This window comes from Oncorhynchus keta, chromosome 7, assembly GCF_023373465.1.
Source record: "Oncorhynchus keta strain PuntledgeMale-10-30-2019 chromosome 7, Oket_V2, whole genome shotgun sequence".
Taxonomy (NCBI): Eukaryota; Metazoa; Chordata; class Actinopteri; order Salmoniformes; family Salmonidae; genus Oncorhynchus; species Oncorhynchus keta.
The window spans coordinates 20,840,272-20,858,438 of record NC_068427.1 but is presented as its reverse complement, the minus strand read 5'-3'; the positions used below and the strand labels follow the sequence as shown (position 1 = coordinate 20,858,438).

The window sequence follows — 18,167 nt, the reverse complement described above, 5'->3', positions numbered from 1 at the left end:
ACTGCTCGGCCATCCTGTGTCCATCAGACCAGTCAATTTTGCATTTTTGAGCATGTCAAATTTCATATGGTAAATGCACATTGAAACATATTGCAAATGCGCGCGCACTTGCAATATGATTCTATAGTGTAAAAACATCACCTAATGGACATGATGAAATCAACACAACGAGTGATGGAAATGTACAACTATCACTGCCCGGCCATCCTGTGTTCCCATAGCGAGCATTAATATCAGAATGACCGGTAAATGCATTTACAACCATATTTTTATTTTTGGGTTACCAGTTGCACAACAATGCACGTGCATTTGCAATATGATTCTATAGTGAAAAACATCACCTAATGGACATGATGAAATCAACACAACGAGTGATGGAAATGTACAACTATCACTGCTCGGCCATCCTGTGTCCATCAGACCAGTCAATTTTGCATTTTTGAGCATGTCAAATTTCATATGGTAAATGCACATTGAAACATATTGCAAATGCGCGCACTTGCAATATGATTCTATAGTGAAAAACATCACCTAATGGACATGATGAAATCAACACAACGAGTGATGGAAATGTACAACTATCACTGCTCGGCCATCCTGTGTCCATCAGACCAGTCAATTTTGCATTTTTGAGCATGTCAAATTTCATATGGTAAATGCACATTGAAACATATTGCAAATGCGCGCGCACTTGCAATATGATTCTATAGTGTAAAAACATCACCTAATGGACATGATGAAATCAACACAACGAGTGATGGAAATGTACAACTATCACTGCCCGGCCATCCTGTGTTCCCATAGCGAGCATTAATATCAGAATGACCGGTAAATGCATTTACAACCATATTTTTATTTTTGGGTTACCAGTTGCACAACAATGCACGTGCATTTGCAATATGATTCTATAGTGAAAAAACATCACCTAATGGACATGATGAAATCAACACAACGAGTGATGGAAATGTACAACTATCACTGCTCGGCCATCCTGTGTCCATCAGACCAGTCAATTTTGCATTTTTGAGCATTTCAAATTTCATATGGTAAATGCACATTGAAACATATTGCAAATGCGCGCGCACTTGCAATATGATTCTATAGTGTAAAAACATCACCTAATGGACTTGATGAAATCAACACAACGAGTGATGGAAATGTACAACTATCACTGCTCGGCCATCCTGTGTTCCCATAGCGGGCATTAATATCAGAATGACCGGTAAATGCATTCACAACCATATTTTCATTTTTGGGTTACCAGGTGCCTATTTTCAATCACCAGTTGCACAACATGCGTATCCATCAGAATATTTTAAACAGTCCATAAAGCACTCAGGACTGCCCCCATAGATAGAGGGCCGTAGTAGGGTACTCCCATAGCGGGCATGGATAATAGGAGTCCCGGTAAATGCATTTACAACCATATTTTAATTTTTGGGTTACCAGTTGCACAACAATGCACGTGCATTTGCAATATGATTCTATAGTGAAAAAACATCACCTAATGGACATGATGAAATCAACACAACAAGTGATGGAAATGTACAACTATCACTGCTCGGCCATCCTGTGTTCATCAGACCAGTCAATTTTGCATTTTTGAGCAAGGTCAAATTTCATATGGTAAATGCACATTGAAACATATTGCAAATGCACGTGCACTTGCAATATGATTATATAGTGAAAAAACATCACAAAATGGACATGATGAAGTCAACACAACGAGTGATGGAAAGGAACAACTATCACTGCCCGGCCATCCCGAGTTCATCAGGCCAGTCAATTTTGCATTTCTGCAGGATTTTTGAGCATGTCAAATTTCTTACGTCATTTGGCCCACAAAAAAAATCCTTATGCACAATTTAAAAAATATATAAAAAAATATGATAATAAAATTGGACACAAGTATATTCATACAGTTCTTACACATGTGTAATTGACAAAAAAATTGAAAGAATTTCAAAAACGGTCCAGAAAGCACTTTTTAAGGGTGTGTGAAGTTTTTACAAAATTTTGACATTTTTGACTTTTGACTTTTGACTTCCTATGAAATCATATTGGAATTGGACAAAACATATTCCTTATGCGCATGTAAAAAAAAAAAAAAAAAATTATGATAATAAAATTGGACAAAAGTATATTCATACAGTTCTTACACATGTGTAATTGACAAAAAATCGAAAGAATTTCGAAAAACGGTCCAGAAAGCACTTTTTTATGGGTGTGTGAAGTTTTTTACAAAATTTTGACATTTTTGACTTTTGACTTTTGACTTCCTATGAAATCATATTGGAATTGGACAAAACATATTCCTTATGCGCATATAAAAAAAATTTAAAAAATTATGATAATAAAATTGGACAAAAGTATATTCATACAGTTCTTACACATGTGTAATTGACAAAAAAATCGAAAGAATTTCGAAAAACGGTCCAGAAAGCACTTTTTTAAGGGGTGATAAGTTTTTGAAAAAAAGTTCATTTTTTCAAAATTTTACTTTTGGACATTAATTTGGGTTACATCTCCAATATGAAAAACCCCGGTGGAGCGCATTTGCCCCCTGTTGAATTTTTAAAGTGTTACAACTGGCAATTACCATATGGCATTTGCAATACACTTTGCATGAATCAACGCCGAATTGGGTGGTATTGGCCAATGTGTATATGGTTTGTCCGATGCCAATGACATGCCATTCATTTTTGTCCAATACAGGGGGGTATTCCCTTACATTGCAAAGTGCACAGCTTTCTGCACCAGCCGGAATAATTCTAGTTATGTAGGGTGTCAGATCCGATCCAAAAGTCGAACACGAGATGGCGCGCGCGAGCTAGATTAAACATTGCTCGAGAAGAAATGTGGTCGAGCGAGCAGAGGACGGGTTCAGGGAGCGTAGACCGGTGTGGTGCGCACATATTACAGTTGAGAGTTTACGAGTGAGTGAGCAGAACTTCATTCCCGGACGTATTAAATTAGTTTTTTTTTTTTTTGTTAACCTGAATAAATATTTTCTACATATCGAGATTCAGAAATTACTGCACTCACAAATACGGGGGACTACCAACTAATTGTATGCCTTAATTAAACAACTCTGCACATATGTATCGCTCCACCTTCCTCAATCTCCATTGTCATACTTTTGTTTACCTTTTTACCAATGTCTATGGATTGTACAAGGATTTTAATTTGGGAGTTAAAGGTATGGCACCACACTCAAGTCATGTATGCTTAAACATACTTGTATGCTCATTTATTTGTTTCTTAAAGTGACAATCAGCAGTTGAAACAATAACAAAGCGTTCTTCTTGCCCCTGTTTAGTAAAAAGCCGAGGCATGGGGCTGGGGACATGTAACCGCTCTCAATTTCATAGACCGCGTTATGGATGCAAGGACTGACCATCACTGGCCTCCTTACACCCCCATAAGAGATGACCCAAAGTTCCTTGCCTAAGACCTCCATTGGGTTTTGAAAAGGAAGTGAAGAGTTGAGCAAAGATTCATTGGGACAGGGCTTATGTCAAATGATACAGTAAGTGCGAACAGAATAAATGTAAATCTTTGTTCTACTTTGTGCTCTTTCCTCAGATTGCTCTGGCTTGCTGATAACATCTGCTCTGATGAGACTCCCTGTGCAATTTGACTCTATTACTGACTATTCAATAAAACGTCCATTGTCAACTATAAATCATTTTAGATTCTGTAATTGATCGATAGTAGTTCTCAATCAGACAATTACTGTTAAAAAAAATCTGTTTTCCTCAATGCAATGTTTGGAGAATGCATGGTGTTTTTGTTCTCAGCCCTCCTTTGAATGCCGTGTGTACAGATTCTGTTCTAAATGACCGAGTCCATCCTCACCACCTCCATCACTGCAACGGATTGTCTGGTCTGCTGAGAGGGTCATTGGCTGTCCTGCACGAATCGAAGGCAAAGAAGTGTGCTGGGAAGTTCATTGCCGACCCCTTCCACCCCCTCTTTCAAACATTCCCCTCTGGCAAAACCTCCTGCCACAGAACAGTTTCTTCCCCTTTGTCATTGGCCCTCACCAACTGTCCACCTGGTCCTCTCATCCATGGACTTTGCACTATTCATCCACAGACTATGTACCTTACACTCTCCTATTATATGCATCATTTAGCATGTGTTTACATTTGAGCCATTTAGCTGACACTCTCATCCAGAGCGACATACAGGTAGCAAATAGGGTAAAGTGCCTCGCCAAAGTGCACATAGACAGATTTTTCAGTCTGCTTGAGATTTGAACCAGCGACCTGGAAGAACAGCCCAATGCTCTGAAACCTGTAGGCTATCTGCAGTTTGAAGTGTACATACTGTATGTGGATATTTTATTTTTGTCTGTATATTCTTTTTGTGGCAGCACCATTTCAGTCAAGTTCCTGAACATGCCAATGTATTTGTTGAATAAAGCTGATTCAGTTTACATTGTATTATTTGTGATTGGTTATGCTCTGGATGAGAGGTAGAAGATTCCCATTTTGTATTTTCAAATACTTTTTTTTTTTTTTAAGAATGTGCTGTGCGTGTCCTTTAATACCCAAAATATTGGCTCCTGCCTGCAATTAGTCGACTCGTTTCATGGTGTCAGAAGAGCTGACCGCTTTTCGTTTTGCTGGCTAATAAGTAATTAGCTAAGTTTAGCAAGTACATTCCACTCAACGTGGAATGAGTGAGTGAATGGTGGTGAGGTTTTAAGGGGTGTGTCCGTTGATAGAGCTAGGTGTAGTGTACCTATTATTTCCCAATTAATTTGGTTATCAAGCTGCTGGGTAGTCGGGTTGAGCACTAAGTGCCGAACTACAGTATCTAGCTAAACAGACGGATTTGCAGTGTATCGCAAACAGAAGGCTCGTAATAGCCAATCACAACGCTGGACTGGCCAATGGTAGGAATTTGTTACTTCGATCCATCACACCAGTGAAAGTGGCCAATCTAAAGTGTCTAGACTGTAAACCCGCCCAACCATCAGACTGAAATCCAAACCAAAGGTCAGGGTTGCGACGTTCGCGGTTTTCCTGAGAACTGGGTTACTTTGAATACGATGCCGCGGGTGAAAATGTATTGCTGGAGTTTTTTTGTGCTACTTTTAAATTGCACTGCGCCGCCATTCCATTTCTCTTTGAAAACAAATCTACATATTTCACTGTTTGTTACCTGCTGCTGCTGACTATCAGGCTGTGACTGAGTGAGTGAGTGAATGAATGGTGGAGAGGGCTTGACGGGTGTGTGCGTTGAGAGAGTGCTGCAGCAAGGTATAGTGTACCTATTATAATTTATTTCCTAATTAATTTGATTATCAAGCTACTGGGTTCCTCAAGTCGTTCGGAACTTATTACTCAACCCGGCTATCTAGCTAAACAGACGGCTTTGCAGTGCATCGCAAACAGAAGGCTCGTAATAGCCAATCACAACACAATGGCAGAAATGTAGCTAGTTCGTCCATCACATCGGTAAAAGTGGCCAATCTAAGGTTTCTAGACACGCACCCGCCTATAAACCCGCCCTTGCCAAGTTCGTAGTTTTCTTGTGAATTGAGATACTTTGAAAAATGTATTGGTTGCGGGTGCAGGTTTTTGGGCTACTTTTAAATTGCACCGCGGCCGCAATGGCATTCTCTTTAAAAACACATATTTCAGATACCTGCTGCTGCTAACTATCAGGCAGTGAGCAGGCTGTTACTGGGTGAATGAATGAATGGTGAGTTGAGAGAGCCACGGTTGAGAGACAGCTGCAGATATCATGGAAACAGAGCAGCGCGCACGTCGTGATTACGTTTTACCAGTTGAAAGTAGGCTATTTAGATTGGTCATTATGGAGACACCCTTTTTCCATAAAGCATGGCCAATATACCACTGCTAAGGGCTATGTCCTAAGACAGCCCTTAGCCTTATTGTTTAATCATAGCAGTCAAAACAAGTCAAATTATCTGGAATGTTTAATAAGGGCGATTTATCTTTTCTCTTGTGACATATTCTTAAACTCGCAAGAATTATAATTTTGATGGAAACCAGAATGTTGCTTCTTAGCCTATGCTGTTAAAAAGTACGTTGATATTCCTTAATTCGCCCGATAAAATTATTGGGGGAAAAAATATTGGATTGATGTGGCAACCCTGCTCTTGCTGCGAAAATTTTTTTTTTTGAGTGAGTTTTGTCATTTGGGTTATACATTTCTTCAAGACCTGGCAACCCTGCCAAAGGTGACAAGACTTGAGAGATAACAATTTGATCAATTGAGAGCGAAAACTTGACAATGACAAGTGGCTATTTCTGGTTTTAAAATTTAAAGCGCCCCCCCGCCGACCACCCAAAATATACACGTTTAATTCACGTTTATTTTCTTATAGTTCAATATTGTTTGTTGTTGTTGATATGTGACGATGATGTTCTGCTTACTTAAAGTCGCACTTGTAAACTCAAGTTTAATTTGCACTCTAGACAGTCCTGTGCACTCGCGGTACCCGTCCTCTGCTGGCTTGACCATTTTCTCCTCTCTCGACTCAGTGTTTGCTCATGCAATGACGCTTCATCTTGCTCGCCCGCGCCATTTAGTGCTCGTTCGTCTTTTGGATCGGTTTTGACGCCATAGTTATGCCGCGTTTAAGACAACTGGAAACTCGGAAATCTCCGACTTACGAGTGTTTAAAACAACTGGGAACTTGTGAAAAATCGATTTGAACAGACATTCAACTCGGAATTTTAACTGGGAGCACTGACTTTCCGACCTGGAGATCACTGATGTCATGATTTGACGTCGTATTTTTGAGTTCCCAGTTGTTTTGAACGTGTCATTGGTAGTAGTAGTGGGTAGGCTTTATGTATTCATGCATATATGTTGTGTGGTCAATGTAAACGGTGAGAATGATCAAAAACACAACACCAGTCTTGGTAAAAAAATTAAGTATTTAGCTAACCTTGTGTTGTCTGTTTCTGCAGGGGGGAGATGTCAGTGTCTGAAGGAGGGCCACTGTTGTGCATTGCAGACTTCTTTCTTGAAGTGCAAGAGATCTGTGGTGAGATCATCAGTGACAGCAATGACATTAATTCAACACTTAATCCTTATGTATGGAACTGACTAGTTTCTGATCTACCTCTATTTTCTACTTAACACTTATTTTTCTTAAAACTGTATTGTTGGTTAAGGGCTTGTAAGTAAGCATTTCACCATAAGGTCTACAGCTGTTGTATTCGGCGCATGTGACATACGATTTCATTTGAGATAACAGGTCTAGATTCCGGGGCAGGAAAGGCTGTTAATGGACCAACGTTGGAAATCTCTGGAACAATGACAGCACTGAAATTATTAATTGTAAATAGTAGCTTAACTAACTTAAAAGGTTCAGTATGGGGATTGTAATTTAATATGCCATTTAGCAGACGCTTTTATCCAAAGCGACTTACAGTCATGTGTGCATACATTCTACGTATGGGTGGTCCCGGGAATCGAACCCACTACCCTGGCGTTACAAGCGCCATGCTCTACCAACTGAGCTACAGAAGGACCACTAACTACCGCTAACTTCACCTGAGAACGTGATTTGAGGTTGTTCTGTAGAGAAGATAGTCATTGGTGTAAAGTACTTCAGTAAAAATACTTTAAAATACTACTTGTTGTTTTTTGGGGGTATCTGTACTTTACTTTTGATATTTTTGGCAACTTTTACTCCACTACATTCCTAATGAAAAGAATATACTTTTTACACCATACATTTTCCCTGACACCCAAAAGTAGTTACATTTTGACAGGAAAATTGTCAAATTCACACACTTATCAAGAGAACATCCCTACTGCCTCTGATCTGGTGGACTCACTAAACAGAAATGCTTTGTTTATAAATTGTCTGAGTGTGCCCCTGGCTATCAGTCAATACAAAATCAAATACAAACTATGCCGTCAGGTTTGCTTAATATAAGGAACTTAATGGGGCGGCAGGGTAGCCTAGTGGTTAGAGCGTTGGACAGAGCGTTGAACAAGTAACCTGAAGGTTGCAAGTTCAAACCCCTCGTTCTGCCCCCAAACAGGCCGCCATTGAAAATAAGAATTTGTTCTTAAATGACTTGCCTAGTTAAATAAAGGTAAAATGATTCATATTTTAACTTTTGATACTTAAGTACATTTTTTTAAAACTTCCATTTACTTTTGTACTTAAGCATATTTAAAACCAAATACTAGACTTTTGCTCAAGTAGTATTTTACTGGGTCACTTTTACTTGAGTCATTTTCTATTGAGGTATCTTTACTTTTACTCAAGTATGACAACGGAGTACTTTTCCACCACTGGATATAGTGATCAAAGAATATTTGGTAGACTTTTTTTCCTCCTGCCATGATGGGTAGAAACTAAAGTGTTGCTGTGAATAGGCCTACCACAATTACAACTAAAGATATTTGCATATGTGCCGAAGAACTCTATGCTGGGCTGTACTTCTGCTTCCACGTTCTGCAATGAGCAAACTTCAAGAAACTCTATAAAGCAGAGGTGTATTCATTACAGAAAATGTTTACCGTTTAAGAACCAAATGGAAACAACGAAACGGGGAGGGACCTACCTGAATTTGTCTAATTTAAACTCTCCTAAACGGTTTCTGTTGTGAAATGTTTTGCAATAGAATTGGCGTAATCATTATACCCAGGACTGTCCTTCCCCTTGACTGCTCTGAAGATAGATTTCTAAATTGTGCATCTGTTTTGAACAACTGGGTGTAATGAATGTATCAATAAAACGGATTAAGTGTTGCGAATGTGCTTGTGACATAATGGAGTGTTTAATGCACACGACTGCTGGTATGAGTTGTAATTCAATCGATTTATTTAAAAATGTTTATCTAAATGACAAGGCATGATTCTTGACATCAGCGTGAGCTGACAATACAGTAAAAGGGAAAAGAGTTGCACAACTGAATGCATTTAACCGAAATGTGTCTTCCACATCTAACCCAACCTCTCAATCAGAGAGGTGTTGAGGGCTGCCTTGACGTCCACGGTCTTGGGGTGACTGGATGAGGTTGGAGTTGTCCCTTTTCCCTGGTTACGGTCCCATAGAGCGTTCTCATAGTTGTTTGTCTACTTCTACAGTCTAGTGGTTAGCTGTAGCAGACCTAGAGATTACTTCAGAGCATCCATCATCATCTGCTCACGTGTAGTGGTTAGTTTACTTCTACAGTCTCGTGGTTAGCTGTAGCAGGCCTAGAGATTACTTCAGAGCATCCATCATCATCTGCTCACGTGTAGTGGTTAGTTTACTTCTACAGTCTCGTGGTTAGCTGTAGCAGACCTAGAGATTACTTCAGAGCGTCCATCATCATCTGCTCAAACCTCACCATGTTCACCTTCTTCATGACGAAGGCCTTGTGAGTCTTCTTCAGCATGCCCAGCGTGTCCAGGATCATCATGCCACGCGTGTGTGTGCCCGTCAGCTCCACGCTCACCGCCATGTGGTCGCTCTCGGTGACAAAGGTGTTGTCGATGGCTGCCGCCATGGCGTAGGAGTCACATGACACAAAGCCCATGCCGTAAACCATCTCCGCCTGGAAGCGCTCGCTGTTCGACTCTTCCATACTGTGGCGGAAGATCCGGGCCATGAAGCGAGCCTTCTCTGACTCCTGGGCCAGCCAGTCATCACACCACGACTGTCAGGTGGAACCAGAATAGGAAAACAACATCAATCATAATGTGGAAGGTAGTGTTTTATCATTTATTGATTACATGAAATGAATGTTACCCAGGGCAGCTTGCTGTAGCAGGTGAACTCCCAGCTGGCTATGTAAGTGGGACACAGGAAGTCATTCAGTACGATGTAAGCTGCTTCCGGGTCGGCAGCGAAGTTAAACTCTGCACACACTGTGGTGTTTCCTCTGGCTGAAGACAGGTACCACATTATTAAAACCTATGGCAATCGACCCATTTATCTATTTACTATTAGTATAGTAGATAAGTTGATCTTCTGAAGCAAATAAATCATAGCCCTTACACTCTGTGTTGCCTCCCATGATGTAAAGGCCTTTAAGTTTGCTGGGGAAGGATGGCTCCATTCTTACAGCCAGAGCTAGGTTGGTGAGGGGAGCTGTGGCCACCAGAGATACCTGGGAGAAACACCTGCATTTACAACAGGGACACACACACATATTGAGTAGCCTGCGTCTACTGCTCTCTCACCTCTCCAGGGTTTTCGTTGACTATCCGGATCAGTGCAGATACCGCTCCTTCCATCTGCAGCATGTCCAGCCCCGGAGCGTTTGGGTCTGGAGCATCCCCCAGCCCGTCCTGGCCATGGAAGTTTCCCGCACTGATCACATTCCCCAGGATAGGCTTGGCAGCACCACGGAATACAGGGATCTAGAACACAGAACAGAGGTCAGAACCCTGAATGCAATAGTTTCAAATTGCAACATTTATAGTATTCCCTCTACACTTTCACTTGCTATGAATTCAAGAGCCCAGCTTATGTAAGTGGGCATCCCAAAACACAGACTCAAAAACTAGTCTGGTTGCCAATCTGTTTCTTAAACCAACTACTTCGCTTATGTCATGGCAACGTTTGATGTAAACTCCAGCCTCTCCACAATGATGCTCTGTTTATGTGCTACTGCTGTAAGCAGAACATTATGTCAAATCAGATCTCAGTTTCCAGACCTCTAGAATTGGGTAGAGCTCCACAGTCATGTGTCTGAGACAGAGAACAACAGTGTATATTCAAAGAGGAAGAGAGAGAGGTCAACAGACTATTATCGCATCCTTCCCCATCATGTGATCTCTTCCCCTCTGTGTAAGGGTATGCATACATTAGTCTATACACCGAATGTACAGAACATTAGGAACACCTTCCTACATTTGAGTTTGCCCCCAGAACAGCCTCATTTCATAGGGGCATGGACTCTACAAGGTGTGGAAAGCATTCCACAGGGATGCTGGCCCATGTTGACTCCAATGCTTCCCACAGTTGTGTCAAGTTGTCTGGATGTCCTTAGGGTGGTGGATCTTTCTTGATACACACAGGAAACTGTTGAGCGTGAAAAACCCAGCAGCATTGTAGTTCTTGACACAAACCGGTGCGCCTGGCACCTACTACCATACCCCGTTCAAAGGCACTTAAATGTTTTATTTTGCCCATTCACCCTCTGAACGACACACATAGACAATTCATGTCTCAATTGTTTCAAGTCTTAAAAGTAAATTTTTTAACTCGTCTCCTCTTTCTTCATCTACACTGATTGAAGTGAATTTAACAAGTGACATCAATAAGGGATCATAGCTTTCACCTGGATTCACATGGTCAGTCTCATGGAAAGAGCAGATGCTCCTAATGTTTTGTACACAATGTATAAGCTTTACCGTTAAATGCACTTTCTATATTTCGTGACAATATAAGCACATTCCCTGTATCCTATTGGGTGCTTGTTTACTTCAACAAATATGTCAAGACAATTTTAGCTAAATAAACAATATAATCTAATTGAAAGGGACTAACATTGTCTACCAAATATTAACAGTACTATACCTCCAGTCTGTTGCAGACTTGGAGCACCCGCAGCGTGTTCTTGCACACGTTCTCCACATTGGTGTTGCCATGGACACAGGTGATGCCCAGGACCTCTACATAAGGGGTGGACAGTGCCATCATGATAGCCTGAGCATCATCCACCCCACAGTCCACATCCACCAGCAGCTTCTTACTACTCATACTGGAGCCTGAGACACAGAACACAAGGAAAGATCAAATAACCTAGCCACTATGATACATTAACACAGAGACAGATCAAAAATTATAACCTAACCACTATGATACATTAACACAGAGACAGATCAAAAATTATAACCTAACCACTATGATACATTAACACAGGAACAGAAATATTGGTTTCAGATATTTAAAAAAAGTATAACCTAACCACTATGATACATTAACATAGGAACAGAAATATTGGATTCAATCTTAGAATTGGTACACACAGAACTTCTAAACTAAAACACCCATTAATATTCAATTTGCAGTCTGATCCAAGCTTTCAATAACTAGCCTAGTCATGTTTTTTTTTACTAAAAAGGTAACTGAGGTACTGTCATCTATACACAGATTTATTTATTCTTTCAAGTTGAACAACCAGACCATGCACGTGATAATGGAACAAACACAAATGTTCCTTAAGACATGCATGGTCTGACTCTGTCTCGGTGTGTTCTGATCAGGCTGTGTTCTAGGCTCCAGTATGAGTCCATTAACCTCTATGAGCTTTTTGCCTGTCTCACAAGCAGGTTAGCACTGCAGAGTGGTCACTAGCTGGCACAGCCACAGTCTAACTTTAACAACACTGCTAACCCTAACCTTAAATTAAGACCAAAAAGCACATTTTTGTTTTCATTCATTTTTACTTTACAGCTGGCTTATCTATGGGGAAATCGCTCAGTTCTGCCTCCAGGACAAGACTCGTGGCAATAAAAGCCAACCTGCATCTCACAATCTCTCTCAGCAGTGTCTCAATATGTTCACACCTGTCCAGGTATTGTGAGATCTGATCATCTGCAGTTATTGTTGCACAATTGCAATAAAGAGACCATCGACCGTACCTATATTGTTCAGTGGCCTGGGATTTAGAATTACAATGAAGTCGGACAGCATAATCACACAGGACCCAACGACATGACATGTAGTACATGACATCTTAGAATAGAGGTACAGCCTACCTGTAGTTGAATAGAATAGGACTGGGCTGTGTCGGTGTGGACAGGCTGCTACTCCTCTTGGCCTGGCTAACAAGTGACCGTCACATGCAACTGGGAACCTTTGAGCGGCCAGGAGGCTTGTGAAAGAGAGGGAGGAGTGAAGTCAGTGACGATAAACTAGAGGAGAACTTGTCTAATAAATCAGACTGAGATACCAATTGTTGGTATACAGTTAAACAAGCCACTGCAAAAACTTGGAAAGTTTCCTTACAGGACAGAATGTTTAATGAAATGACATTTCAACTTACTCTACCAGTTGTCTGAGCGCTCGGTCCTTCAGTGGGACGAATTTTCAGACAAAATATCCCCAAGATAAAAATTATGTAACCACTGGTAGTGTATCACCTGGCACATGGGCAAAACCATGTAAACACCTGCAAGACTTCGCCATGCATCGGAAGCATGCGCTTCTGTCTTGTGCAAGTGCCTTAGGTCATGAGCAAACAAATCTTGATTGCTACAGACAGAGACTTGTGTTTTGAAGTTGGTTTATTAATACTTTCTGGTGGATATTTTGTCTAAAATTTTGACCCACTGAAGGATCAACTCCACGGACAATCTTCAGTTCAAATATAATTGTATTCAACATTCCTTGACAGACAAGGGATGTTTTTTTTTCTGTGTAAATCGAATGTGTTGCCACAATCAGGACTAGAGAAGAACAAGACTGAATGAATGATCATGCAGCGGAATGGCTTAAATCCCTGTATGATTTGCAGTCTGCTATAGTATAGAGTTTTATTGTGTAAACGCATCAATATTATTTAAAGCTGCAATATGTAACTTTTTAGGCAACCGAACAAATTCACATAGAAATGATAGTTATAGGTATGTCATTCTCATCGGAAGCAAGTCTAAGAAGCGGTAAAACTGTTCTGAGCTATTTTCGATGCTTGGCTTTAAAAAGCAACAAATCCCTTTGAAAACGCCCTGTGATATTGATAGGAGTCAGTTATTCTAGTGTCAAAATTGACTATAAACCATTTGGGTCTTTGCATGTCAAAAAAGATACACGATTTGACGTGCCAAATAACACTATTTCACATGTCAAATAAGCTTGTTGACTATGCGTTCCATAGTTGATCAATCAGGACCTGAATATAACTCCACGTCATATAATATTTTAACGCGTTCATTCATTTTTTACGTAGTTATTACACATTGATTACACTATTACTAGTATTTCATATGTAAAACGATTCATTGATACGCATGCAATGATGCTGGTAAAGTTGTCTCGCGCACTTTGAGTGCTGGTCATAAAAGAAAGCTAGCTCATGGATGCAAACAATGTTCTTCCCCAAAACATAGCAAAACTGTTTAAGTAATTATAGTTAGCTAGCTAACTATACAGCTACAGTGGGTAGAACAAGTATTTGATAACCTGCAAAATCGGCAGTGTTTCCTACTTACAAAGCATGTAGAGGTCTGTAATTTTTATTATAGGTACACTTCAACTGTGAGAGACGGAATCTAAAACAAAAATCCATAAAATCACATTGTATGATTTTTATGTAATTAATTTGCATTTTATATAATAATTGAATAGATCATGCTAAACGAGGTTGAAATGTTGTTATATAAAATCAACAAAATACAATCATTTGTTCATTTGACACAATGCTGGTGAAATCAAACTGGATGTATTGGACTTTAGAATTGCATTGGGGGCATACTTATTTCACTGTACAGCCTAACCTATGGATTGCGGATCAATGACATAGGGTATCAGTCTACTCGGTGACACCCAGAGAAACATCTGAAACAACTGTGAATTGAGCCACATTTATTATCAACCCATGTGTATTGAACACCATTCAAGAGGATAAACAATACTGCGTGAATGTTTTGGAGTCTGATAACTGAGGAGGATGTTGGGAAAACTATATTGGTTATTGAGTAGACTGATACCCCATTTCATTGAACCCCAATCCTTAGGTAAAGCTGTACAGTACAATATGAATGTCAATGCACACAATAGGCTGACTGGGGAGGTGAATTCAGTCAGTCCTGAGATAAGAGCTACAACACTAACATTTGCATAAACTCTTCACAGTTGTGTTCTGAGGGTGTCACCGAGTTGAATGGTAACCCATTTCATTGCTTCACATTCCAACCTTGTTTAACATTATCTAGTCTAAATATGGCATAATTCCACCAATTATAACCTTCTGCGTCACTTTCAAATAGGTAATTTTATTTTGAAGGCAAACCGCAAATTCCACTATAGTGCCAAATCCTTATTGTGGTTAGCTTCACAACACATAACCCAGTGCGGTCGAGCCTCACTAGCCAGATGAGGCTAGCTGGCTGCTAAAAACGTTAGCTTTGGGCAACAGGGTTAAGTAGCTGGCTAGCTAATCATTTTAATGAACTGAATTTCAATAGGCGAACAACAAGTGGCTACCTCGTTAATACTTACTCACAAGGATTCCTAAATCATTGTTAAGGATAATTAAGATGACTGCAGTTTCTACTGGTCATTGTTTTCAGGCTGGTTGTATTGGTGCTAGCTAGGTACCAAGCTAAAACTAGCTACCCCAGAAGTTGCGGTCAAAAATAATGCCTCATTTACCATCGCGTTATTGTAAACACATCGGTTGTGGCCAGTGTGTGCTTGAAACAGACTTTTAGGTACAGCTTTGACAGTGCTACTGATTGATAGTGGTGGCGCTTGGTTTATACGTGCAAATTCATCACACACAACATTCTAATAGAATTGTGTTATTTGACGTGTCAAATTAAAAGTTTATTTTGACACGTCAAGACCCAAACGGCGTTCCATACATATTAGCTACGGGAACACAACATTTGGGAGTCTATTGGTTGAACGAATAAAGTCTCACGATGTTGTGTCCCAAAGTTATGGCATAAGCTCTATCCATAGGCCTCGCATTAAATTAATATTCGCAATGTTTTAATCCAAAATAAATGTATATGCACCTGCTTTCCGCTAACCTCCGTGTATGTCTACGGTAAAGATGAACAACCTCCAATGCGCTTTCAACATTGAATCTCGATAATCTTGCCGCAATCATAGACCTTTCTCTCGTTTCCGGGTTGGGCCATCCGTGCGTTGCACCCCAATATGGCGGCTGGAGCGGTATTGCCAACTATTTTATTTTATATTTTTTATCATTAACAACAAATCAATACATAGAGTACATGAGGGGACACAAGTATATATTATATACAATGGAAATTGAGCTCGGGGGTACAATATCACATTACACAAAGACATTAAGGGACATGCATAAGGGACTTATAATTCTAACAGCTTTTTTGTTAGTAGAGTATTTAATTGTCTTAAAATTCAGTTCAATTTATTTTTGTAGGGTAAGAAAATGTGTTTTTTTTGTTTGTAAATTTACATTTGTGAATGTGAAATTTGGCCAAAAGAATAATGAAATGAATTACATAAAAATGTTTCAGCGTATTTCTATCGTAGGTAAAGAATCCAAGCAGTACATTTCTCCACAATAGTGTAAAACCTTCATAAAAGTGTTCAATTATAAATCTACTGATGTATTGCCACAGTTTTCTTACATGAATACAATGCCAAAAAAGATGCAACACTGTTTCTGGGTGGTCATTACAAATGGAGCAATTTGAGTTGATGTTTTCCTTAAACTTCTTCATATAGTGGTTGGCAGGATAATATTTATGAACCATTTTAAATGAAACTACCTTAATTTTGTTAACAAGTAGGTATGTGTGTGGCAACATCCAACCTTTTTTCCCAACAGATATTATCAATAAATCCATTCCAATAAGGCAATAAGGTATAGTAGATACAACATCCTGATAAAACAAGGTTCGTATCGCTCTGTTGTTGAATGGACCAAAAGAGAAACAAATCTTTCCTTACTGATGAGTCAACAGGGTTAATGGAAGGTAGGCTCTGAGGGTCAGGTCTTGACATGTTCCTGAATAATAGAGCAACACCTGAGGGAATGGCATCTAAAACATTTGCAAAATATTTAGGTGTTACAGAGACCTTGTAAAGTGATAAGAATTCCTTATAACTGAGTAAAAGACCCTCTGCATTTACCAGTTGGCTCACCAATAGGATATTATTTCAGAACCAATATTCTAAAAACAAAGAAGTATTTTTATACAATATATCCCGATTATTCCATATATAATATTTGTGTGGAGAAAAATGGTGTTTATAAATTAAGGACCATGACAAGAACCTGCCGATGAAAAGCAGAAAGTTTCACTGGAACTTTGTCAATATTATAATTGCAAAACAACATGAAGTAAAGGCCACCAAAAGTAGAGAAGACACGATGAGGAATAAAATTCAAGGGTCTTCTTAGGATTTTTTTCCCCAATTGATCTTAAAAGTATTATTTAAGGTAGTAAAGTCCAGAAAACTCAGCCCACCATTCTCATACGTGTTCATTACAACAGTTTTCCTAATGTAATGGGTACAGTTTCATCACAGAAAGTTGAAAAGCATCTGGTCTATCTCCTTGCTTATTTTACTGTCAAGATATAAAGATAGAGCGCCATATGTTAGTCTTGATCTTGGTCTCGGACTTGGTTATTAGGACTCTACCTTTTAAAGATAAGTCCCTCTGTAGCCATTGATTTAGCTTCTTCTGGAGTTTTTTAATAAGAGGGTGCAAATTTAGTAAGCCTCTAGACTTCTGATCCTTTGTAATGGTTATGCATAAATATGTAAGTTCTTCTTTTACTGGAATACCTTAATATGAAGGTGTCACACAATCTTTGACAGCCATGAGTTCACATGTATTAATCTTAAGATATATATAGACCAGACGCTTTGGAAAATAATTGTATCACATTGATCGATATGGGAATTTGGTTAGCGTCTTTCAGAAAAAGTGTAGTATCATCAGCCAGCTGGCTTATAATAATTTATTTACCAGCTATGGAAATACCTTGTACAGGACTATTATTTAAATAATTTGCAAGAAGATGATTAGTAAAAACAGGTTCCGGAGAGATAGGACAACCTTTCCTAATTCCTCTCTTTAACTCAAATCTAGGTGATAGTAATGACTGTAAACTTGTTTTTTTTACAATCTTTCTGAAGTTTGGTACAGAGCTCGGTAAAAAAGCGTCTGTTCAAGCCGCCACCTTGGCACATCTTGCCAACTAATTTTCAGGGTAAGTTGCTAGAGGCAGGTTGATTTGTTGCTAAAAGTTGCTAAATGACATTGTGATGTCATCATTGCGTGATAACGTAAAACAGCGTCATTACGTAGAATACACATTAACGTTACTCAAATTGACTGGCCATCTCGGCAAAAATATGATTTGACATTTGTTCTGGTACAGACTCCCACTCTTTTCTGTTCTTCTGGCTGTACAATTTTGATTGAGACATGTTGATTGATGTTGTAAGTTCTGTTCAAGATCAAACATTCGTGACCAACTATATTCATTGGGTTTGGCTC

The 18,167-nt window shown here is 39.4% G+C and overlaps 1 protein-coding gene and 1 long non-coding RNA gene across 4 annotated transcripts; one reads left to right on the top strand and one right to left on the bottom strand.

Moving 5' to 3' along the window:
* Nucleotides 1-2,709: 2,709 nt before the first annotated feature.
* Nucleotides 2,710-4,441, top strand: LOC118386151 (uncharacterized). Its single transcript, XR_004826160.2, has 3 exons — nucleotides 2,710-3,199; nucleotides 3,320-3,529; nucleotides 3,827-4,441. It is a non-coding gene; the product is annotated as an uncharacterized LOC118386151 (long non-coding RNA).
* Nucleotides 4,442-8,805: 4,364 nt separating this feature from the next.
* On the bottom strand, nucleotides 8,806-15,850 carry si:dkey-4e7.3 (uncharacterized protein LOC402865 homolog). 3 transcript variants are annotated; one of them, XM_052522202.1, is made up of 8 exons: nucleotides 15,682-15,850; nucleotides 12,700-12,815; nucleotides 11,516-11,706; nucleotides 10,174-10,353; nucleotides 9,989-10,100; nucleotides 9,740-9,876; nucleotides 9,293-9,647; nucleotides 8,806-9,204 (listed from the first exon to the last, which is right to left on the bottom strand). In XM_052522202.1, exons 1-7 carry the CDS (start codon nucleotides 15,774-15,776, stop codon nucleotides 9,300-9,302), a joined length of 1,179 nt encoding a protein of 392 aa, XP_052378162.1. In that variant the 5' UTR covers nucleotides 15,777-15,850; the 3' UTR covers nucleotides 8,806-9,204; nucleotides 9,293-9,299. The 3 variants fall into 3 exon arrangements, with proteins under 3 accessions (XP_052378162.1, XP_035629510.1, XP_035629511.1); XM_035773617.2 differs by having other exon boundaries at nucleotides 8,806-9,647; XM_035773618.2 differs by having other exon boundaries at nucleotides 8,806-9,647; nucleotides 15,697-15,830.
* Nucleotides 15,851-18,167: the final 2,317 nt, after the last annotated feature.